At 47.4% G+C, this 17,851-nt stretch overlaps 1 protein-coding gene across 4 annotated transcripts in view; it reads right to left on the reverse strand.

Annotated features, from left to right (window-relative positions):
* Positions 1–17,851, reverse strand: part of FAN1 (FANCD2 and FANCI associated nuclease 1) — a 149,680-nt gene that overhangs the window by 2,089 nt on the left and 129,740 nt on the right. Inside the window, exon 14 of one of the 4 annotated variants that reach the window (XM_029574764.1) lies at positions 2,442–2,495. The exons of 1 other annotated variant lie outside the window; for it this stretch is intronic. In XM_029574764.1, the coding sequence (XP_029430624.1) occupies positions 2,454–2,495 (42 nt within the window). In that variant the 3' untranslated portion in view covers positions 2,442–2,453. Of the gene's footprint in view, positions 1–2,441; positions 2,496–8,434; positions 8,679–15,653; positions 16,102–17,851 lie in introns of those variants that run through there. 2 more of the 4 variants (XM_029574763.1, XM_029574762.1) reach the window with 2 other exon arrangements.

A 17,851-nucleotide genomic window follows, 5' to 3' on the forward strand; every position in this document is an offset into this window, starting at 1 on the left:
CCTTTACTCTTTTCTCTAGCATACAATGACAAATATTGAGAAACATTTCTAACCATAGTTTATTTTCCAGCCCTGGTTACAAAAGAACAAAATGGCTGTAGATTTGGAACCCACATGCTGGGCATAGGCCAATGAGACCCATGTAATATCAAATTTAAACATTTAAAGTGTAACAAATAATACCAGCTGGGTGTACCCAGTTTCTATTTCCTCACAAATTCATGCTGCTGCTGCACTGTTCATAATCCTTTGTGCTCTAGTTTGTACACATTCCTTAACTGCTAATTAACAAGCTTGTTTAGTAATCTCTTGTGCTGCAAAGTCTGCAAATGTAAGCGAGATATTCCTCCTATTCCATTTTCTTAGGTGTACACCCTGAACTGAAATTATACAATACCTAGCCTACCTTCTGCCATATTTGAAAATCTTAAAGGCAATTATTTTATTACTCCTATGAAGCCCTACTCAGCATGTGTTGGTTTCCTCAATTTGCTTTACATCTATAATTTAAAAATCTTTAGGGATCAACAAAAACATTTATGCAGGTAATGTGCAGCTCTAATGTTATTTGTTAGAAAAGGCTATATCAGATAATTTGGTTGACTAGTTCAGGTACATATTTGGGTCCCTGATGTATTAAGCTTATAGCCTGATTGAGTATTTCATAATCTAACTGTAGTACTCAGGATTAGAAGCCACAGTACAATACTTCTTAAATACCAAAAAATTATACCAAGGTAGCTGATATCTTAGACAAACTGATTTATTGATCTATTTAAAAACTTTTGAGGCATTAGTCTAGAAGATGCCACCAGCCTCAGAGTCACTCCTGCTACCACAGAATACCACAGCTACATCTCTGGAAGTCTTAAATACTATTATCCCAAACCAAAAGATCTTTTAATGCAGCATCGCCAAATGTTTAAATACTGTACCAATAAAGGACAAAATGGGCTTTAGCAGCAATGCCAGCTTTAAACCTATGAACACAGGTTGCAATATCGTTTCATTTGTTTCTCTCTTATAAGCTCTCTGCCCAGGTCCTTAGAAAAAGAGACGCTTAATATTTTTGTTCAACCCTGAACTTCTGGACATTAAAACAAGCATATTTTTCACTACCAAACAAATGACTCTAATTACTAAAAGCTTGTTCTCCTATGTGGTAAGCATACTTTGAGGATACAGAGCAAAGTAGAAATACATTCCTGCCTTCCAGCCTCCTAGAGCTACATCTTCTTCCTATTCTACAATTAAGGAGCACAGATGTGAGTAGTGCTAAAGTTGTGCAAGTGGTCTCATGCATTTTTAAGATGAGATTATTGTGAGGCTCTATGCAAGTATGATTTAATCTTATAATGGTAAATGTAGCTCCCAGAATCACTGGTATCTAATAAATAAATCTAAGCAGGTTACAGGGGAAAAATGTACTCCAATTTTTTTTCATTTGAAAGTGAGATGATTTAACATTATAGTATTCAGCTAATACCAATTCACTTAGTGCACTTAAGTCTTGCACTAATCACCACGCCCCAGAAGGTTTTAAAACTGGGAACAAGGGAGTATTTGTAAGGTGACCCACTAGATTCTATTATGCAGTGAAGCAATACCTTCCTGTGCTTCTCTGGCTAAGGGATATTGATGTGTCATAAGAAAATTAAATTTGGAATTAATTGTAATTGTCTAATAGGATACTGTGGAAGTCAATAACATGGCTGAATATTTACCAAATAAAAGTATTCTAACTTAATGGGAAGTATGTAAGACAATTAAAATCCCTGGTACATGTGCTTGCAATTTACAGATAGCTTCCGTACATACCACAACCCCTAATTCTGAAAATTATGCTGAGAAGACCTTCAGACCCATGATATAACCACAAATCAATCTCATAACTTACCTCAACAAGAGCCAAACTAGATGCATTCAATACTGACTGTGCTAGATCCTGTATGATTTCTGAGTCTTCTGCAGAGCTGCCTTTTAAGATGTCTAAGTAATTTGACCTAGCTGACTACAAGCATGCAGCAAAGCTGGATATCAGCACTACAGTCACCTGAAAGGATAGGACAGAATCTTTGTCTATACCATAGATCAAAGACTTGCAAATGTTTATCTAACGACTGTTCTTTCACATACTTAAACCAATTTAACAAGAGAGTTGGTTTCCCTGAGCTTTTCTATTATCTACTAGGTGACTCCCTATCAGCGAATGGAAGAAAAAAAGTGCAATATATCTTTTATGTCTGCTCTAAAATCTTTTAAGTTTAGTGTTTGCAAACCCAATATTATGAGCTTCTACCCAAATTCAAAGTTAGCCAGCCAGAGAAAGCTGATGAAACCAAACTTTGTAAAAGATTCTACTAAATTAAATTCGCTTACTGTCCACAACTTTAATTCCTCCATAGTTTGTTTACCTTTTAAACAAAAGCCAGTCTCTTTACCTGTCAACCCAGTTAATTCTCCAGTTGCCAGTGCTCTTTCAAGTGCTGAAACTTCTATAACAATCAGACATAAAATAAAAAACCAGAGTGCAAATTATACTTTCCCAACACTTCGACTTACAACTTATACTATTGTTATTTTTCCAGTACACATTTTATTAATAAATATACAGACAAATAATTCACAATCACTCTTAATAAGTACTCCTTGAATAGAATGGTCTACAATAGGCGTCCCCAAAGTAGAGAAAAAAAAAATAGTGCACCGTTGTTTGCAATTGGCCAAAAAGAAATCTTTTACCTTTAAAATTACATTTGCAAATTAATTATATAGGCATGATTAACTACTTACAGTCTTCCCATGGGTGAACTCACATCTTCCGGATACTACTTTTGTTTTCTTCCAGAAATCAGAAACCTCTGTTCCTAGGTATCACTATGCAATACAAAACTTCATCCAGAAATCTTTATCTGGGTAACACTCAAACATCCAGAAATCTTTATCTGGGTACAGCCTTCGGACAAGATTGGTCCCAGTATTAGTGTTGGATTGAGCCTGCCTGCAGAATCAGATGCAAGACCCCACAATAGATAGCCACATGTAAAGCAAAAAAAAAATTTCAAATTTCATAGATAGCCACAGCTATCAGGTCCCTTGTTCAGAGTGCCAATGAGGGTCCAGGGTTCAGGTCCCTGTTCAGGTGCCAAAATGTTAAAGCTTCTCCGTGCTTATGGCCAGGGACACAAGAACACTTGGACTCAGTAAAAGTATAATGTATGTTTATTAATCAATATAAATGTTCTCGGGAGATGCTGGGTGCCCTTCTCTTTCAATCTGACCAGCATCTCCTCATATACAGAAAGTGATCCTTGCTTTATAGATTACATTCAAATACAGGGTAGAAGGTTCCAGAGACTTGCATGACTGCCCAAAGGATCATTTACATAAGTTGTGATGTCAACTGCATGATTAAATCATCACTAACTATCCCTGATTGGCTTCCCAGGATGTGTAGCCCATTTCCCATGACTTTCTTTGTTCTGGTTAACTCTTACTGGTCAAGACAATCAACACGTCTGTAACTGTGTGGATTACAAACTCCTGAGAATAGTGCCTGAAGCTCCCCTGTGGTGACTCTATGAATAGACATCACCTGTCTGGTGCCAGCTTGCCTCCACAGATATCCAGGGACATTCTGTAAGTCACTCAGAGTCCATTCAGCCCAGGCAGGCCAAAGACACGCAGAGGGTTCTGGGGATTTCTCCATTTTGGTCTTCTGTGTTCAGACATACTTCTCAATATTGAAAAGCACCGGTCCAAGTACAGATCCCTGAGGCACTCCACTGTTTACCCTTTCCACTGAGAAAATTGACCATTTAATCCTACTCTCTGTTTCCTGTCTTTTAACCAGCTTGTAATCCACGAAAGGACATCGCCTCCTATCCCATGACTTTTTAGTTTTCGTAGAAGCCTCTCATGAGGGACTTTGTCAAACGCCTTCTGAAAATCCAAATACACTACATCTACCGGTTCACCTTTATCCACATGTTTATTAACCCCTTCAAAAAATTGAAGCAGATGTGTTAGGCAAGACTTCCCTTGGGTAAATCCATGTTGACTATGTTCCATTAAATCATGTCTTTCTATATGCTTTACAATTTTGTTCTTGAGAATAGTTTCCACTATTTTTCCCGGCACTGAAGTCAGGCTCACTCGTCTATAGTTACCTGGATCACCCCTGGAGCCTTTTTTAAATATTGGGGTTACATGGCTACCCCTCCAGTCTTCAGGTACAATGGATGATTTTAATGATAGGTTACAAATTTTAACTAATAGATCAGAAATTTCATTTTTGAGTTCCTTCAGGACCCTAGGATGCATACCATCCGGTCCAGGTGATTTGCTACTCTTTAGTTTGTCAATCTGGCCTACTGTATCTTCCAGGTTCACAGCGATTTCCTTCAGTTCGTCTGACTCATCACCCCTGAAAACCATCTCCGGAACTGGTATCTTCCCCAACATCCTCATTAGTAAGCACAGAAGGAAAGAATTATTTAGTCTTTCTGCAATGGCCTTATCTTCCTAAGAGCCCCTTTAACCCCTCTGTCATCTAATGGTCCAACCGACTCCCTCACAGTTTCTTGCTTTGGATATATTTTAAAAAGTTTTTATTATGAGTTTTTTGCCTCTCTGGCCAATTTCATTTCAAATTCCACTCTTCGCCTGTCTTATCAATGTTTTACACTTAGCTTGACAATGCTTATGTTTATATCCTATTTTCTTCAGATGGATCCTTCTTCCAGTTTTTGAAGGATGTTTTTTTTGGCTAAAATAGCCTCTTTCACCTCACCTTTTAACCATGACGGTAATCGTTTTCCTTCCTTCCACCTTTCTTAATGCGCGGAATACATATGGACTGCGCCTCTAGGATTGTATTTTTAAACAATGTCCATGCCTGTTGAACACTTTTAAACCTTGCAGCTGCACCTTTCAGTTTTTTCTAACTCTTTTCTCATTTTATCAAAGTTTCCCTTTTTAAAATTTAGTGTTAGAGCTGCAGATTTACTTATTGTCCCCCTTCCAGTTATTAGTTTAAATTTGATCATGTTATGATCACTGTTGCCAAGTGGCTCCACCACCGTTACTTCTCTCACCAAATCTTGCATTCCACTAAGAATTAAATCTAAAATAGCTCCCTCTCTTGTTGGTTCCTGAACCAATTGCTTCCATGAAGCAATCATTTATTACATCCAGGAACTTTATGTCTCTAGCAAGTCCTGATGTTACATTTACCCAGTCAATATTGGGGTAATTGAAATCTCCAGAAATCAGCAGAGAAGCGACCTTGCACATAAGCAAGCAATCACATAAACATAGTGGCAAGAACAAAGATACAGTTCCATCCAAACTTCACAATTATTTTTATTGTAAGTTCAGGTATTTATAGTTCATTTAAGTAAGGCAACTCCAATCAAGTGAACATGAAGAATATTTATAAAGTCCCCCGATGCGGTCCGCGTTTCGGGTGAGCTGCATCAGGAGGGACCACAGCGAAATTTTTAGTCTACAATAAAATAACATCAATCAAGAACTATAAATACCTGAACTTACAATAAAAATAATTGTGAAGTTTGGATGGAACTGTATCTTTGTTCTTGCACTATGTTTATGTGATTGGGTAATTGAAATCTCCCATTATTATTGCAATGCCAAATTGGTTTGCTTCCCTGATTTCTCTTAGCATTTCATCATCTGTCTGACCATTTTGTCCAGGTGGACAGTAGTATACTCCTATCACTATACTCTTACCCAACACACATGGGCTTTCTACCCATATAGATTCTACTGAGCATTTAGTCTCTTGTATGATCTTTATCCGGTTGGACTCTATATCCTCCCGGACATAGGGGAGGCCCAAGGTGTATCTCTAGAGACACTGGACTGGGTGGTGGTCACCACCGATGCCAGCCTGTCCGGGTGGGGGGCAGTATGCCATCGGAGTTCAGCACAGGGGCTGTGGACGAAGGAACAAGCGGCTTGGCTGATAAATCGCCTGGAACAAGGGCGGTGCATCTGGCCCTCATGCACTTCTAGCCCTTGCTGCGGAATCGGGCGGTGAGGGTTCTATCGGACAATGCGACGACCGTAGCGTATATCGATCGCCAAGGAGGCACGAAGAGCCGGCACGTGGCGCTCGAAGCCGCCCTCCTAATGTCGTGGGCGGAGAAGCATGTAGCGCGCCTGGCAGCGTCGCACATCATGGGCATAGACAACATTCAGGCCGATTACCCTGAGTCGTCAGCAACTGGACCCCAGGGAGTGGTCCCTCTCCGACGAAGCCATGCATCTCCTTCGCCATCGCTGGGGGACACCACGTCTGGACCTCATGGCGACGTCCCTCAACACCAAAGCAACTCTGTTCTTCAGCCGCCGGCGAGAGCACGGTGCGGAAGGAGTGGACACCCTAGTGCTCCTTTGGCCGGCCCACTTTCTACTCTACGTTTTTCCCCCCTGGCCTCTACTGGGCAAGGTCCTTCAGAGAATAGAACTTCATCCGGGGCCCGTCATTCGGTGGCCCCGAGCGGCCATGGCGTCCTTGGTTCGCAGATCTGCTCCTTCTGGCAGTGGACGGCCCGATACGGTTGGACCATCTTCCGTGACTGCTTCATCAGGGGCCGGTATTTTTCGACCAGGCAGAACGCTTCTGTCTTGCGGCCTGGCTTTTGAACTGCGCTGCCTCCGCCACAAGGGATACCCCGATGCAGTAGTCTCAACTCTCCTCAAGGCACGGAAAACCTCGACGTCAGCTAGCTATGTGCAGGTCTGGAAGGTCTTTGAGGCTTGGTGCACAGCGCATGATACCCAAGGGCCTCCGTCCCTCAGATTCTGGCGTTCCTTCAAGACTGTTTGGATAAAGGGCTCACCTACAATTCCTTGAGAGTTTAGGTCGCTGCCCTGGGCTCGCTTCTTCAGTACGCGGCCCATTCATCTCTCTTGGGACAGCCGGATATCGCCCATTTCCTTAAAGGGGCGAAACATTTACGGCCTCCGGTCAGGAATCCGTTCCCTTCCTGGAGTCTTAACTTGGTACTCAGGTCTCTGGCGGGACCTCCCTTCGAGCCCCAACGAAACGCCACCCATTAAGGATATCACGCTCAAGACTGTCTTCCTGGTGGCCATAAGTTCCGCTCGCCGCATCTCGGAACTGCAAGCGCTCTCCTGCAGAGAACCCTATCTCCGGTTCACAGACTCCGGGGTTTCGCTACGCACAGTGCCCTCCTTTCTACCCAAGGTTGTCTCATCTTTCCACCTGAATCAGACGGTTGAGCTTCCGGCTTTCCCAGCGGGGGAATCGGATCACCTTCGTTCTCTGGATGTCAAGCGTGTTTCTTCGCTATCTGGAGGTCACTAATGAATTTCGAGTTTCTGACCACTTGTTTGTATTATGGTCAGGACCAAGGAAGGGTTCTCAGGCCTCGAAGACGACAATCGCAAGATGGCTTAAGGAAGCCATAGTTACAGCATACATAGGTATGGGTAGGGATCCTCCTCGGGGGATCAAGGCGCACTCTCTCCGTTCTCAGGCAGCATCTTGGGCTGAAGTACAGTCCGTCTCCTCCCAGGAGATCTGCCGCGCGGCGACCTGGAAGTCTCTGCATACCTTCGCACGACATTGCCGTCGTCGTTGGCCTCTGGGTGTTTTGGCGGCCAAGTCATTCGAGCAGGGCTTTCAAGGGCCCACCCAGTGTAGGGAAGCTTTGGTACATTCCACCATCTGGACTGATCCTGGTACATACGGGGAAAAGAAAATTACTTCTTTCCTGCTAATTTTCGTTCCTGTAGTACCAAGGATCAGTCCAGACGCCCACCTCTCGATTATGGGGTTCTCGCTTCTGGGGTACTTCCTTCCCTGCTCGATCCACTCACTGCACGCTGTCGTCGTTATGTTTTATGCTAGTCTTCTGGAGATTAGTTCAACTCATGAGCCTGTTGGTTGGTTTTGCTCTTCACAGTTTCAGTTCTATGGCTTTCATTGCCTCAGTTGGAATTTGTTTCATGATAGTTACACTTGATCCAGCCTTGATACGTGTTTTTCTTTTTGGCTTTGATATTCTAAATACTGAGCTCCTAGTGAGGGTGCACATGTTCTTATAGCAGCACCCTTCGAAGCCTTGTTCTGACTCCAACTGCTGGACGGGGGACATAACCCACCGCATGGACTGATCCCTGGTACTACAGGAATGAAAATTAGCAGGTAAGAAGTAATTTTCTGATACATGTAACAGCCCCCAGTGAAAGTCATAAAGAAGAAAGCATAGGAAAAGCACAGACAGAGAGTAGGGACTGTAGAGTTTAGCAATTTTGTGGCTGGGGAGACAAGATGGGCTATTTTGGTCTTTCTGCCATTCTGTTTGTAAGAAATGAAAATCTAACAAGAATTAGGCCCTAATTTCACTTATAGGGCAGTAGAAACAAAGAAAGGAGCTGTGGCTTGTCTCCAATAAATACATTTTATTATACAATTGATTAACAGAAAGGGTCCTCCTCTGCTGTACAACAGCAGACCTAAACCAAATGCATACGCTAAATCATAGCTTTTAGCTGAGGCACTTGCTCTTGGATCCAACTGCAACAACATGACAGACTTCTACGTCAGCACCCAGCTTCTTCAATTCAGCCAGCCAGATCATCTGTTTGTGTGAAAGGCGGTCACTGGGACCTTTAACTTCCACTAGCTAAAAACAGAAAAAAAGTAGGGATTAAGAAAATTCTACACAGAGCACAGCTGGCAATTGCTGCAGAGGGGCTAAAGCTGCATGAAAATCACATTAGCTCTTCATCCTCCATAGCAGGGCCCAGTGTGGCTGCTCCTGCTGCCTGAGGATGAATTACATATCCAGTGCAGTCAAGCTGGAGTAATGCCCTTCCCAAGCACCAAATTCCTGTCACTACTAGAATACAAAGAAACTAGTCCATGGGCAGACTGCCATTTACGTAATTTAGATCATTTAAGTTTGCTTATAGCTGTAATGGGCCTCCTCTTCATTGTGAAAGAAAACAGACATAGATCTAGCTGAAACACCATAAAGGCTTCCTTTTAGTTAAATAAAGTAGACACCTTATGGTTTCCAGCAGAAGGGTTCTCTTTACATCAGCCATGGAAGATAGAATAACCTGTTTTAGGGGACATCCTGTTCTACTGAACAGTGATTTTCTATTACACCTTTTAGCCTCTATGCAAAAGGAGGAGAAGTTTGTGAGACTGTACTGTCTGGCCCTGTTGTGGGTTCTGTCCGTGTGGGTGTGTGTTCTCCCACCTCCATCTCCCCTTATACCAAACTTGGTATGCAGGGACATAGACTATGGTTATCTTTCAAACTTGAAGGGGGGAGGAGGATTGAGATCACAACAGAAATTACGTAGATTTTTTTTTTTCTAACCAGCGAAGTTTATACAGTCGTCGAATAACTGCCTTTCCTTATTGTGGCCCCAGGCCAGGCTGATGGGGTTTTTTCTCCCTTACTAGCAATGGAGACAGAGAACAAATGCTTTCCTGTACTCTCAGTATGCTGTCCTGCAGTAGCTGGTAGGGGTGTCCATCTTACAACTCAAGAGTCCGTGAAGGAAGATTGGTTTCCAGGGGTGTTAGGTCCTGTTTTGGAGGCCATGCCCCTGGTAACCTTCAATTTCCTGGCGTGTAGGCCAGATGGACTCAGAACAAATGGGATAGTATCCTGCGTGCTAGCAGTTGGGAGACGGATCTGATGTCAGCACGGGTATATATCCCCACAGGAAGCGTAGCAACTTAGTAATTTCCGTCTCCCAAAGCAGTTTGGAGAGCCTGCACGCATTGCTAAGCGTGTTTTCCAAATCTACTTTTTTCTTTCTACTTCTACTTACTAAAACTTCTACAGCATCGAGCCCCGCACTCCTGCGGTGATACCCTAAGGTCCCTTCCCCAGTAGAGGTTTCCTCCCGGGGTGATTTCTGTGATCCTCCGGAGGTTTAAGTCCTCTGTCTGGTGGCCAAATCGCGGCAGAGACACAGCCCCCGGGCGAGGTTCGGGTGAGGCTTACGAGGCGCCTCGGTCCCGGCGTGGACGAGGCAGCGGGTGCATGTCCTCAACCGCGGTGGTGAAGGTATTTGCTCCCCTCCCCCCGCAGCCGGAGACCGCCCGGGTTCCAGCCGGGAAGCGCCGAGGATCAGGTAAGGTGTACGGCTTTTACTTTCTGGTCTCAGAGGACTCGAGGATCAGCGGCGTGGCACGCCATGGAGGGGCGCCATTTTGTGGCCTTGTTCATGTATTGTGCGCCCGAGATAGGCGCAGATCTATGACTAAGCGCTTATTGCTGAGAGCATAGTGAATGACACTGAGCGTGTATTGCTAAAACCGCTTCTTGCTGAGAGCATACTGAACTGTATTGAGCGGGTATTGCTAACATGCTTATTGCTGAGAGCATATTGAATTACTATTGAGCGTGTATTACTGTCCGCATATTGCTGAGCGCCTATGGCATATCATTGAGCGCACATTATTGCAGCTATTATTATTGTGCGCCTGTTGTATATTAAGCGCATATTGCTGCCCAGCATATTCTTATTATGCACCTGTTGTATTAATCGCATATTGCTGCCGCATATTATTAAGCGCCTGTGGTGCTACGCGCATATTGCTGCCGCATATTATTTTGTGCGCCTGTTTTGTATTAAGCGCATATTGCTGCCGCATATTATTAAGCGCTGTTCTGCTAGCGCATATTTCTGCCGCACATTATTCAATGGAACAGAACGCCTCAGCGTCATCAGCGGGGTGCCTCCTGCCTCCGGCATTAAAGCCCTCAGCCTCTGCTCTGCATGCCAGCTTCGAGCCACCGCACAGTGAAGAGCCAGGACTCCCTATGTGCCCAATGTGAGGAGGCCGTGGGACCCTCGGGCCAGGACCAGTCTCAGCCAAGATTTGCTGATAGTTCCCCAGGGGCTACCCCGGATTTAGCGGTCAGTCTCGACCAATCGGGAATCCCGGGGGATCTTATACCCCGGCGGTTGGAGGCTGCTTCAATTTCCTGGGTGGATCTCTTTAAGGGGATTCATGCCTTTGTGCAGATGCAAACGGCTTCCCGTCCAGGCCCTGCGGTTCCAGTTGTTCCCGTTGTCTCTGCGGTTTCTATCTACGGTCCCTGCGGTGCCGGCGACTGCGGTGGCGGCTCCAGCAGATCCTGTTCCTGGACCATCACGCCCTTATCGTGAGCGAGACCTCCCGCCGCTGGACAGTCCAGATCAGTCAGACCAAGAGGTTTCCTCCCCGGACGAGTCTGAATTCCCGGACGAGGGGGACCTTCCCCCAGGGATTGAGCCATATAGAACCATGAGGCGGTTCTTCCCTAAGGAGGATCTCTCGGACCTGGTGTCTCAGTGCCTGGCGGAGTTGGATATTACAGGTCCCAGCGCCTCGTGCCCTCTGCGCAGAACCCCCTGCTGGAAGGTCTTCGTCCTACAGCCCGCCATTTTCCATTCTTGCAAGCAGCACAGCAATTGATAGATTTAGAATGGGCTGCACCGGCGGCCGCTTTTAAAGGGGGGTCGGGCCTTGACGGGCAATGTACCCACTGGCACCGGCTATCCAGGAGCTGCTGGCGTGCCCTCAGGTGGACGCCTTGATTAGCGCTGTGGTCAAGCGCACTACCATTCCAGTTGAAGGGGGGGCGGCCCTCAAGGAGCCTCATGACCGGCGACTGGACACCATTCTGAACAGACTTTTGAGGTGGCAGCTCTATCTTTGCGGATCGCAACCTGCTGCACAGTGGTGACGCGTGCCTGTTTGTCACAGGTCAGGAACAACGCTCCATCAGCAGATATGGAGTCCGCTCTCCTCGTTCCTCACGGATGCTGCATCAGACCTAGTCCGAACAACAGCTAAGGGGATCTCATCCTCCGTAGCTGCCAGGAGGCAGCTCTGGATTCAGCAATGGTCAGCCGATGCCGCCTTCAAAAACAACGCCTCACCAGATTGCCCTTGAAAGGCTCTTTCTTGTTTGGCAGCGACCTTGATAACGGCCAGCACATGGGGCGCTTCTCCAGTACCCTCGACTGCCGGGAAGATCGGTCAGAAGGAACCAGCGCACCTTTCCGAGGACCTCAGGGTAGAAGCTCTCAGCGCTTCATTCCCTACAGGAGTCGCTACCAGGCACCTCGTCCTCAGGCCAGGAACCAGTCCTTTCGGACCAAGCAGCGCAAGAGGGGAGCAGGCCCGGGCTCTGGTCCCGGCCGCGCCTCACAATGAGAATCCGCCCGATCCATCCTGGGGACGGAGCCATAGGGGGCAGGTTAACCCTCTTCTACCCCAGATGGGTCGAGATTACGTCGGACCAGTGGGGTCCTCGCCATCATCCGAGAGGGGGTATTATCTGGACTTTCATCATCTTCCTCCGGACAAGTTTGTGGAGTCTTCCTGTCCCACACACAAGAAGGCAGCATTGGAAGCTACCCTGGCGAGACTCCTGTCCTTGAAAGCCATTATCCCAGTACCTGCCTGGGAAGTGAATTCTGGACACTATTCCATTTATTTTATGGTTCCCAAGAAAGGGGGCACCTTCGGCCCGTACTGGACCTCAAGTCGGTCAATCGATATTTACGGGTCCCGAGGTTTCGCATGGAAACTCTGCGGTCCATCAAGACCGCAGTACAGCCGGGAGAATTCCTCAAGGCGTTGGACCTGTCAGAAGCCTACCTGCATATCCCGATCCATCCGGATCATCAGCGCTACCTACGCTTCAAGGTTCTAGGACGCCACTTCCAGTTCCGGGCTCTGCCCTTCGGGTTGGCCACGTCACCAAGGTGGTCGTAGTGGTAGCAGCGGCACTCAGGCGGGAAGGAATTCTGGTCCATCCCTACCTAGACGACTGGCTGATCAGGGCGAAATCTCGAGAGGTAGAGCCATCGGACAACCGACAGAGTGATCGCCCTTCTGGAAAGCTTGGGCTGGGTAATCAACCTCAGCAAGAGTTGCCTACAGCCTTCCCAGTCCCTGGAATACCTGGGAGTACAGTTCGACACCCGGGCAGACACAGTCCCTGGAATACCTGGGAGTACAGTTCGACAACCCGGGCAGACACAGTCAGTCTCACTGCCAAGAGAAAGTTGAGACTTCAGCAGCGTATTCAGTACTTGATGGGAGCCATTCCAGCCCATAGCTTGGGATTATCTGCAGGTTCTCGGTCTCATGGCATCCACCCTGGAAGTGGTACCTTGGGCAAGGGCCCATATGAGACCTCTACAGCACTCCCTGCTCTCTCGCTGGAGCCCCCGGCTACGGAACTATTCCACGCACCTACCTCTGCCGGCCAGAATACGGACCCAGTTACGGTGGTGGTTGCAGTCCAACCACATGACAGGGGGTCGAAGATGTCTTCCCCCACGTGGACTCTGCTCACCACAGATGCCAGCCTGAGCGGCTGGGGAGCACACTGCGAAGATCTCGCCGCACAAGGGCGGTGGAACAGGGAAGAATCAGCGTGGAACATCAACCGTATAGAGGCCCGGGCAGTCCCGATTGGCATGCCTTCGATTTGCTCACAGACTGAAGAACAGAGCAGTCAGAGTTATGTCAGACAACGCCACCACGGTGGCATACATCAACCGTCAGGGCGGAACCAGAAGCCGTCAAGTGTCTCTGGAGATCGCTCCACTGATGGCTTGGGCAGAGGCGAATCTTCAGGACATCCCCGCCGTCCACATTGCCGGGAAGGACAACACCACGGCAGACTTCCTCAGCAGAGAAAGCCTAAATCCGGGAGAGTGGCAGCTGTCACCCACAGCCTTCCAGATGATTGTGGATCACTGGGGGATTCCGGACATGGATTTACTGGCGGACAAGTCCAACGCTCAAGTACCCAGATACTTCAGCCGCAAGCGCAACCCGTTCTCACACGGAATCGATGCCCGGTTCAGCCATGGCCTCCAGGGACTCTGCTATACGCCTTTCCTTCTCCGTGGCCTCTGCTGGGAGCCATCATCCACAAGATTCGGAAACACCGGGGCCTAGTTCTTCTAGTGGCACCAGACTGGCCAAGAAGACCCTGGTACGCGGACATGAGAAGACTACTGGCAGGGGAGCCTCTTCCCCTGCCTCCTCTCCGGGACCTTCTACGTCAAGGTCCCATCCTTCACGAGGATCCAGCTCATTCTCTCTTACGGTCTGGCCATTGAGAGGGCTAGACTGAAGAAAAGAGGTTACTCGGAGCCAGTGATAGATACACTCCTCCGAGTTCGCAAGTTTTCCACATCCCTCACCTACGTAAGGATCTGGAGAGTATTCGAAGCATGGTGTGACACTCATGGCACCAATCCACATGCGTCCACAATTCCTATTATGTTGGATTTCCTGCAAGATGGACTTCAGAAGGGTCTCTCCCTCAGCTCCATCAAGGTTCAGGTGGCTGCGCTGTCTTGCTACGGTCCCAAGAGGGATGGCAAAGATCATTGCCAAGCACCCAGATGTTTCTCGTTTCCTGACAGGAGTCAAGCATATTTGTCCGCCACTGAAGTGGCCTGTGCCCTTATGGAACCTCAACCTTGTTTTGGATTTCCTCGCAGGATCCACCTTCAGACCCCTTCAGGGCCTGTCTCTCCGTTCTCTAACCTTGAAAATGGTGTTCTTGCTGGCGGTGTGCTCAGCACGCCGCATCTCAGAGCTACAAGCACTGTCCTGCCGTGATCCCTTTTTGAGAGTCACTCCTGAGGCTATCCATCTTCGGATGGTTCCCTCCTTTCTACCTAAAGTGGTTTCACAGTTTCATCTTAACCAAACCATATCCTTGCCTACCACGGCGGGTTTGCAGAAATCTGAAGAAGGGCGTTTATTACGCCATCTCGACATTGGCAGATTGCTGCCCAGATATCTGCAAATGACACAAGAAGTTCGACGGACGGACCATCTGTTCGTCCTGCATAGCGGGAAACGACAAGGGGAAGCGGCCTCTCGGCCCACCATCGCCTGCTGGATTAAAGAAGTTATCAGAGCAGCTTATGTAGAGGCTGGGAAGTCTCCGCCTCTACAAGGTCAAGGCTCATTCTACCAGAGCACAAGCGACATCTTGGGCAGAATCCAGGATGCTGTCACCTGCAGAAATATGTAAAGCGGCGACATGGTCCTCCCTCCATACCTTCTCCAGGTTTTACCGTCTGGATGTCCAGGCCAGGGAGGACTCAGCATTTGCAAGGGCGGGTACTACATGGTCCTCAGGCAGCCTCCCGCCCAGGCTGGGAGTAAAGCTTTTGTACATCCCATTTGTTCTGAGTCCATCTGGCTACACGCCAGGAAATGTTGAGATTACTACCTGATAATCTCCTTTTCCTTAGTGTAGACAGATGGACTCAGCATCCCGCCCAGCTGCTTGCGTACATGGGTTTCACCGATTCAAGGTAAGCCATGTCATCTGTTTCCATAAGAGCGTACACTCTACCAGGTGTCAACGCCTTCCGGTTGGGAATGCTGGCGGTCTCCAGCTACTATCAATCGGTCAGGGGAATCCTGTTTCGCTTTTCACTGAGCGTCAGTACACACATCCATAACAGCTTTTGCAAGGAAGATTACTAAGTTGCTACGCTTCCTGTGGGGATATATACCCCGTGCTGACGTCAGATCCATCTCCAACTGCTAGCACGCGGATACTATCCCATTTGTTCTGAGTCCATATGTCTACACTAAGGAAAAGGAGATTATCAGGTAGTAATCTCAACATTGCCTTGTACCCTTTTCTTAAGGAGGGTTTTGATGGCCAGGAATGAGGGAGCAATACCATTGGCTTCTTCTCCCTCCCATACAAGGCTTCTCTCCTGTTTGGGTTTCTGGTTTGGGGTACGTGTCCCTTTAAGAGTTTTAAAAAAATACCCTGGAGGAAGCTGAGAGACAGCAGCCTTAGACCACACAGGAGGGGAAGCTGAATAGCAGTCTTGCCCGCAATAAGGGCTTCCGGGGAAGCTGCGATCTGAAAGCAGGGATGGAAATGATTCTTGCGGCAAAGTCTGTATTGCACTCACATGATGTTTAGTAAAATGGCCTCTCTTAGGTCCTGCCCTCTGGGCTATGCAAGGCTTGCATGGGTGGCAGTTAGGTCTTTCCCTGTCAGTGGCAGAACCCAATTTATCAACTGGAACGGTCTGGGGGATGATAAGAAAGGAAAAGGTTGGTTCTTACCTGCTAATTTTCGTTCCTTGAGTCCTCCCTGACTAGTTTAGAATTCCATCCTTTGATTCTGAAGACTGCCTTCCTCTGTGTAATGCTTGATCTAGTTTTAAAATCCTCCTAGATGAGAGGTTACAAGACTAATTGAGGCGCTCACTGATATTGTTGGTTTCCCTGCTCAAAGAAAAAACAGGGTTTAGCTTTGTTACAGTTTTACTGAGACTGCAGGAAGCAGTCTCTCAGTAAAACTAAGTTAAGTAGTAAGAGTACAGTAAAGCTTTTGTTCTTGGTCTCCATCTGCTGATGGGGAAGAAAAACCTATCCATCTGGACTGGGCTGGGAGGACTCAAGGAAAGAAAATTAGTAGTTAAGAAGCAATGTTTCCTTTTTTTTCTGACAGTGTGCTAAAACTGGGGTTTTAGCCAGAATCCAGATTTTAAGAACTCTATCACGGCCATTTCAAACTCACAAGGCATTCCCTGTACGTACCCGGATCAGTCCAGACAGTGGGTTATGTCCCCCTTCCACCAGATGGAGTCAGAGCAAAAACTTAAAGAGCACCCTCCCTTAAGCTGGTGCACTCTCTGTATCCCTTCAGTATTTTCTCCGACTCCAAGCAGATAGGGTCTCACCTACGGTTCTTCCTTCTACCTTTGAGAGATTAGTCTAATTTATATTTCTTTCTTCTCTTCTTGGATGGATCAGTAAAAAAAAAACCAAACAAAAACAGTCAGAGTAGTTTTTCTCCTTAAGGTTCTTTCTCTTGAGTTTCTACTCCTCAGAGTTTTCCCTCAACAGCTTGCAGACTGATCTGTTACTACTGGCAGTCTGTTTGATTCTATCCTGTTTCTTGTTTGGAGTAAGTTGGATGTAAGATTTTTTTCACTTATTTTCTTACTTATTTTACCAGGGGTGTAAGCTGGTGGTCCAGCCTCTCCCCCACTCGCACAGCTCACTCCCTCGGGGCAGCACAGATAAGAGATGCAACATTCCTCTATCTTGTAAAAAAATAAATAAATAAATAAAAGTTTTCAATTTGCCTTGTTGGGCCAGTGCTGGGTTCCTGTGACAGAACCCTCTGTTTCGCTTTTTAGCGACTGTGCAATTCGGGGGTGATTGTGTCTTACCTGCCCTCCCCCCAAGCTGCGACCGACGTGATGCAGAGCATGTGGGGAGCTTGGATCCAGTCTCTCTCACTCCGGGCTCTCTGCGAGGTGCCTCCCCGGTGGGGAAGGGCCCCTCGATTTCAGCCGCATGTTCTTCTGCGCGCGGGTGGGTGCGCTTGTCTGTGGAAAGGCCAGCCCCGTTCCTGAGCAGCGCGGGAACAGCGGCCATTTGTTATCGGGGTCAACTGTTCCAGCACAGCCAGATGCTGCGGCAGATCTGGGCCGTTCGCCCTCACCTCCGGTCCTTACCCCCGCGATCCTCCCAGACACAGAGCCTTGCCCCCCACCCCCCCGGGCCTCTGCTTGAACCATTTTCAGCAGAGTTTATTCTTCTCATGCATAAAGTGGTCCTAATAGGGGACAGACCACCATTGCCCATTGGATAAAAGCCTCAATATCGTCAGCATATATTGGAGCGGGTCACCCTCTGCCAGAAGGCATGCGGGCTCATTCACTCCGAGCTCAAGCAGCCTCTTGGGCAGAGAGCTGAGCGGTGCCTCCATCGGAGATTTGTCGTGCGGAGACTTGGAAGTCCTTGCATACGTTCACACGCCATTAC

This window comes from Rhinatrema bivittatum, chromosome 13 (assembly GCF_901001135.1).
Source record: "Rhinatrema bivittatum chromosome 13, aRhiBiv1.1, whole genome shotgun sequence".
Lineage (NCBI taxonomy): Eukaryota > Metazoa > Chordata > Amphibia > Gymnophiona > Rhinatrematidae > Rhinatrema > Rhinatrema bivittatum.